Below are 7,500 nucleotides of genomic sequence, written 5' to 3'. Positions count from 1 at the left end.
TCTTGATATAAAGATATATGAATGTGCAAAAAAATAATCAGTGGCTTACTTCAGAAATAATTTGTATATATCAGATGTTATATAGTAAAAATTTTGGCTAATTAAAGCTGTAGCTCACACCTTCAATCTGAGCTTGAGCTTAAGATTCATGGGTAAAAAAAAGATGGATTATTAAGCTGGATATGTTCATACTATTAAACATTAAACTTTTGATTTAAGATTAATATGATTTTCTCCATTTTAATTTCAGGTACTCTCAAGTTTGTCCCACATTTACATAACCCAGTTTAGATACTCCTCAGAAGCTAATGGGAAATTATATATAGCGATGGACTATTGTGGCGGAGGAGACCTGCACACTTTGATAACCAAGCGCAATGGAGTTCTTTTCCCAGAGGATAGAATACTTGACTGGTTTGTGCAACTTTGTTTAGCCGTTAAGTACATCCATGACAGAAGAATACTTCACCGTGACATAAAGTCACAGAACATATTTTTAACAGATGAAGGTAGAGTGAGGCTTGGAGATTTTGGGATTGCAAAAGTCATGAATAGTACATCTGACCTGGCAAGGACATGCATTGGTACTCCATATTACCTTTCACCTGAAATGTGTGAAAACAAGCCCTACAATAATAAAAGTGATATCTGGGCTCTTGGATGTGTATTGTATGAAATGACAACATTGAAACATGCTTTTGAAGCCAGTAACATGAAGGCACTTATCCTAAAGATTATAAAGGGTGTCTACCATCCAATCCCTCCCAGATACAGCCGTGATTTACGTATGCTTCATACACAGATTTTCCAGAGAGAACCACAGGCCAGACCTTCCATTTCAGTTATTCTTCGTAAACATTTTATCCTCAAGAGAGTGCCTCGTTTCATCTCAGGATGTGAAGAAGAGGATTTGATGGCTTCTCTGATGAAACGGAAAATCTCATTGCCTGCTTCAGTACGCAGAGTTCCAGTTGTCAAGCGCCCCAAGGATGTTACCGATCCATCGGCAAAGTATGGAAGTAGCATGTGTGTGAATAAGAAAGCACCAAATTTTTCCCCAGGAAAGGCAGGAGGAAAAAATACCCCAGGAGTCTCAGGAGCAGTTAGAAAATATCCTGCCTCTTCCAATATGAGGGTAGACAACTTGAAAAGAGGGCATAGAATGAAGTGCCCCAGTGAAGACAGCAAGCAGTCTCCTGAACAGAAAAATGTCCAGAAGAGATCCAAGTCAGTTCCCAGAGTCTTCAAGCAAAGCATACAGAAATCAAGTGTTCAGTGTTCTAAGAAAAAGAAACAACCTTCACCTTTAAAGCTAAAGCTGATGTTAGACAGTGCTGGATTTAAGAATAATGTAGAAAAGATGAGTACTCTAAAGTCAGGAGAAAGGCCTAATGAAAGTTCAAGGCAGAGTTTGCAGAATTCTTTTGAAATGTCTGCAGCTTCTGATCCACAACCACAGAGTGAAGATAGAAAATTAGATATTGTGTCCTCAAATGCTGCATTGTCAGGTGATAATACAGACTCAGATAGTGTAGAAGGAGCAGCTGCTAGTAGAGTTGATGAAGTGCTAAGGAAAATAAGGCAAGGCAAAATCTTGACTGAGAAAGAGGTGAAACAAAAATTTAGTGTTCGGAGTGACAACAGCCACCAGACCTCTGAAGAAAGTTGCAAAGATAATGATGCATATAAAAAAGCAGGTGAAGAGAAACAAGAAAAAACTCAGAAGGAGGTGAAAGAACTAACTAATAAAACCCTCAAGCAACAGAGTGAGCATGGCAGTGATGAGGACGAGGAAGAGTTCGCATTTGATGTGCCAGCAGAGGAAGTGAGACGCCTTGTGCAGGAAAAAATGCAGAAATTGGTGCAGGCAAGAGCACAGAAAATGAATAAAATGATTCGAGAGCGTCGCCAGTGGGCATATCAAAGGGAAAAATTGATATCGTCTTTAAAAAGTGAAAATGAAGACCATGAATCATTATCACTTGCTGATGGTTATAGACCATCAAGTGGAAGTGACTTTGACTTGAATGAAAAGCTAAAAACCTTTCAAGAGGACCATGATGAAACTAAGAAGAATCAGTCGGATGCAAATACATTTAGTAATGAGTACAAAGGAGAAAAGGAAGAAGAAGCACCAGAAAAACATGCATTAGAAACAGATACTCAAGATGAGAAATCTAAAGAAGAACTAATAAACACAGTTGTTAAAAGAAAAGTAGAACCAGACGGTGATAAAGAAAAGGAGATCTCTCTTGATGACATTGAAGTTACAGTCATGAATGAAAAGACTGATGATGTTGCTTCTACTGCTAAGGAAGAAACAATAGAGAATAAACCAGCAATAGGAGTAGAAAAGGAAAATACAGTGCCCAATATGAAACTGCAGCCTGAAGAAATAAAAAAGACCATGCCAGATGATGAATTTCAAGGTGTTAAAAAAGTTACAGATTCTCAGCAACTAGGTCTCACATCACCCAAATCAGGTCATGGAACACCAAACAGACGTGCAAGATGGGGCAGCATCAGGACTGCTGGACTTGAAAATACTCCTTTGGAATCAACTGGCTCAGAAATGGAAAGCACTTCCTCACAGGACATGGTTGTGGTGTTTTCAAAAGTCTCAGAACGTAAACAGTGGGAAAAGGGCTGCAAAGATATAGTCAATGTGCTTGCAGAAGCTCAGATTATTGACAGTCCCATTTGTCAGAAAGTAAAGAAGAATGTGGCAGTGGTATCAAGTACAAAGGAAAGTCCTAATGTTAAAGAAAAAATTAACTTTGATGACAGTGCACAAAATGAATCCCAAAAGCCAAATGTAATGGGTTCTACATATACTGTGTGTTTGGATGCTGCACTAAGTATAGCTGGAGATACACCAGAAAAAACAGTGACTGGGTTAAATGAGATTCCACAGTTTATGAAAGAGGAGACTGCAGCAAATGTGAATAACAATTTAAACAGTACATTTACAGTAGAAAAGGATGAAAGAAAGGTTACAAATGATCTGGATGCAACTCTCACTAAAAATATTACTCTGACACCTCAGGCTGTTGAAACAAACAAGGAGAACTTAAGTGGCACTTATGTTTTAGAAAGTACTCCTGTTTCAAAGCCAGTTATTAATCATCATAGTGAAATTAACAAGAACTTAGATTGCAAACTAGCTGTTGGAGATAAAGGATTAAATAAAGATGGTACATATGAACTAGAGAAGTTACAACCACTGCCTGTGTCACAGAGTGAAAAATATGAAGTGACAGTGCCAGTTGATACAGAAGTAAATGCCAAACCTTCCATAGTGCTGTCAAAAGGAGGCACTGGGAAGAAGATGAGGGGTGGACTCTTAGGAATGCTGCGCTCTCACATGTCACCCAAGCCAAGGAAGAAGTTGTCATCTCGCACCTCAAGTGATTCAAACATTTCTGAAAGTAGCAGCCAAGGAGATCTAGAGAGGAAAACAGTTCCTGCTAATACCAAAGGTAGTGTAGATGATAATTCAAGTAAAACTATGAAATTGAAGACTGGCATTGTGGGAATTTTGCGAAGGCTTTCCTCTAAGCGTGAAGACCTCAAAGCTCCAAGTAAAGTTGCCTTAGGTAGTACAATTGTAATGAGCTCAAAACTTGAGAAGGCAGAAATCAAGGATATTGGGGAACAGCAGGAATTGAAGGAAGATAAGCCTGGGACTGTAATGGACCTAAGCAAAGAACAAACACAAAGAGAAGAATCCATAGCAGCAACTACAACTACAGATAATGCAAAGGAGTTGAGTGAGGGAGATCATGATAAAGATACCAAAGAAAATGCTGATGATGATGAGCAGTTATTAACCCCCAAGAATGTAACCCTTGATAGTGATGAGAGCTTTTTCACCACATTTGCTGGTAGTCCAGAGAGAGAAATGTTTAGCACTCCAAGGCATGACTCAGTTGAAAGGACACAGAACAAGTACATGAAGGCTCTGTGTCTGAAGGATATAAAAACTGACTTTGATGTGAAGGAGTTAACAAAAGATGTTGAACCTTTTTTTTGTACTGCCTTAGAAACAAAGGATAAAGTTAATGCTGGGATGAAACTTCTTGAGAGCACAAGTGATTTTCTTCCTATTGCAAATCCCAGCGACATATCTTTTGACAGTGGGGTAGATTCACAGAAGATGAGCTCTACTTGTCAAACAGTCAATAACATTGGCAATGACTCATCTTCTTTTAACTTAAATGATTCCTGTGAATTTAGTCAGTGCTCTGGTCTCTCAGAAACTTCCAAAGAAAGAAAAAATATCTCAAAGGACATTGATAATCATGAACTTCAAGGGCAGAGGACTTGTGAAATGGTAGCAGAGAGCAAAGGAGAGGAGGAGGATGCAAAAAATAATGAAAATGATAAGCCAGTTACATGTGACACTTATGAGGAGTCTCAGCAGAGTGCAGCTTGTATAGCTCATTCCTTAGTAAATGATATCATTGAAATTGCGAGACAAAGGCTTGCACAAACAAAAGATACAGGGACACTCATTACAGAAGATAGTATTATTTCTCATTCAGTAAGTGATACAGATGAAGGTGCTATGATGGCCTCCATTAAGAATAAAGTTCATGAAATATTAATGAAGGAAAGTCCAAACCACACAAGTAATGGGAATGAGAAAGAGTCAAAGGAAGGGGAGACTCAGCTACTGCCAGCTTACACAGCCATCAAGAAAAATGAAGAGAAAGAACAAAAGGCTATTAATACAAATGTTGTTATCTCACACGCAATGATTCAAGAAGTGGAGTCAACAATATTGGAAGTTTTACCACCCAAGAAGAAAGAGAAAGAAGTTACTATATGTGAAAAGGAAGACAAACAGCCAATTACTCATTCTGTTAGGAAAAGGCCATCAACACTGCCAAACATCCGAAGTATCCCAGATATCTCAGACATTCCCCTTTTTTCGTCCTTCAATTTTGCAAAAGATGTTCGTGAGGAAAGAAGGCCAAGCTTTAAAAGTTCGAGAAGAACAAGCAAAGAAGTCTGCAAGTGTAGGTGTCGGGGGGAGGATTTCCAAGCCAGGAGTGAGTTAAACAGACTAGCCCGTCAGTGCTCTCACCAGAATGAGGAAGCCGTAGAATGCAACACTTCAGATGAAGAAATGGAGGATATGGCCAACCTGCGCGAATCCATGGAGCTCATCCTTTCTGCAGGAGAAGAGAGTAAAGAGCTGGGCAATCCATTAGCCGCATTGTCTGTAGCTCATTCAGAAGTTTGGCATTTAGGTATGACTTGATGTAATTTGATAAAAGTGAAATACTCAGTTAAATAAGACAATGAATATTGATGTCATCTTGACAGTATGAGTTGATTTGAGGCAAAATCTTTGATAATTTTTAATTTTATATCTTTTTCTCATAGTAATTATAGCATGATGTCTTTTTTTACATTTCTACTAATTTTTAAAACATTTTAGCTTGCCTTCTAACACTGATGTTTGGTTTTTCATGTCAGTTATTATTTCTACAGATTCTGATGGTGCTGTCGTATCTGGTGGAGGCGGTGTTTATGGATGGATTGAGGAGAAACGAGCTAGACTGGAGGACTTGCTGGGAATGGAACTTTTCATGAAAGGTTTGTAGTGTAAATAGCTGTTACTGACATGGCTCCATATTTAATTGAGAGGCGAAAATGTTTGCTTTACGAATATCCAGTCCATGGTAATAATGTATGTAAGTGCATTTGGTAATCAGACCCCGCCTCCAAAGTAAGGAGATGATGAATTATACTTTTATCCTTACCAATAGCATACCACCATCTAGACTCGGCCCAAGAACACGAGGGATGTGTCGTAGGTGAGTCTGTGAGCCAAGTAGAAGAGATGCTGGGACCACAATACGCTCACTTGGCCCACGACGTCCTACAGCTTGTGATTGCAGATGCCGTCTATCATAACTGATGAAAGAACTTTGGACTGTCCGTGCATGTGCTGTGAGACCTTATGTCAGTTATTTATATTTATTAGTAGTAAGAGCCAGATGGTATTTCCATAGCACAATCATATGCCTGTATTCTTGCTTTTAAAAGGCAGGAGAAGGCAGTTTGCTAGTTTAAAGATTAAAGGATTACAAGGCTACTAATTTTATGTATGAAATATGTACAATAAGTGATATTATTATATTGATTATGATAATGACATGGTAATGATATACAGTACAGTGTTATTCTCATTATTTTTTTAATGCACAGTGAAGAAAATATGACTTCTTACAGGTGCCAGAAAAATGTATAAAAAAACAAACAAACTGAAGAATGTGTTGTTTTACATTTTTGATAATGCTATAGTCAGAGACATGATCTCAGGAATACAGATTGACTTTGTCTTTTTATTTGGAAAATGTTTAGTTTCTCTGTCATCCATGCATAAACTTTAACTACATGTATATTATGTTTTGCATATAACTCGGGTTAAATGTTGCTATTTTGCATAGCTTAAATTGATATTTACTCCTTGTTTAATGATTTTTGAAATGTAGATTACAAGTTTTACATAATTTTTCACAAGGATACATTGTCTATTTTCTCAGTAGAAATACAGATTAATTTTTAATTATATTTATGAAGTATAGTATTTCTTTTTTGTTTCTTTTATACATTTTTCTTTCCTTTTCCATTCATCATTTTTTTTTGTTCACCTTTTCCTTTTATCATTTTTTGTTCATCAGTGCATGCCTTATGGTTCAATATACTACATGGTTCTGTCTAGTCAGTAGTAGATATTATCATATATATCAGAGTTCTGTGTTGTAGTAAGCTTTTGGTTCTCATTTCTTGAATCTCCAGCTTATTTTATTTCTTTTTATAGTTTTGGAAGAATGTGTCGAAAGTTTATTATTGCTTATGATGATAATTTATGTGTTCATTTGAAGACTTTTCATGTGATGTATTTTTGTAAGGTTTATTCTATTATTTCAGTGTATTTAAGCACACCATTTGCTAAACAGAGCTTACTGTGAGCTTGTCTGTTATAGTTGAAAGATAGTGATTATTATACATTACATCTTGTTAACTGTGCGAATGTTGGATGTATATTACCCCCAAAAAATGGTACATGGGATCAGGTTAAGCTTGAGCAGACGGTGTTGGCTTGCATCAAAGCTTCCATATTCACTGGGTAATGCCATAGTGCTGTTAATGCTGCTATAACATAAGGAAAGCACAAGGGCCAAAGACAATAATCTCTAGTCATAAAGGCAGCTTCATTGGAAGTTGTGTGTCATGTGATTTTAAATCATTAACTTTGAATTTAATTTTGTAGCTTTCATATATTCCAGTATCTTTTAGACATGCATGTACTCTTTTAAGAATCAGTATCATCAGTTTGCATTTTCATTGTAGTATTTAGTATATCATTTGTAACAAACATAATGAAAGGACTTTCAATATGGGACAATATGAAGAATGGGAGTATATTGTGAATTACTTTATATTGGCTTTATTCTTCTCTCCTTCTCTCTTTTCTTGATCTTT

The 7,500-nt window shown here is 37.0% G+C and overlaps 1 protein-coding gene across 5 annotated transcripts in view; it reads left to right on the top strand.

Annotated features, from left to right (window-relative positions):
- LOC125028591 overlaps positions 1–7,500 on the top strand; it is a 10,789-nt gene that overhangs the window by 2,448 nt on the left and 841 nt on the right. For all 5 annotated transcript variants that reach the window (XM_047618050.1, XM_047618051.1, XM_047618048.1 and 2 more), the window contains exons 3-5: positions 251–5,255; positions 5,500–5,604; positions 5,778–7,500. The exon at positions 5,778–7,500 is cut by the window's right edge and continues 841 nt beyond it. In XM_047618050.1, coding sequence (XP_047474006.1) covers positions 251–5,255; positions 5,500–5,604; positions 5,778–5,929 — 5,262 coding nt within the window. In that variant the 3' untranslated portion in view covers positions 5,930–7,500. The remainder of the gene's footprint in view (positions 1–250; positions 5,256–5,499; positions 5,605–5,777) is intronic.

Source organism: Penaeus chinensis, chromosome 9 (assembly GCF_019202785.1).
Source record: "Penaeus chinensis breed Huanghai No. 1 chromosome 9, ASM1920278v2, whole genome shotgun sequence".
In the NCBI taxonomy this organism is placed as follows: domain Eukaryota; kingdom Metazoa; phylum Arthropoda; class Malacostraca; order Decapoda; family Penaeidae; genus Penaeus; species Penaeus chinensis.
The sequence above is the reverse complement of the archived record's forward strand: the minus strand, read 5'-3'. Positions and strand labels throughout refer to the sequence as shown.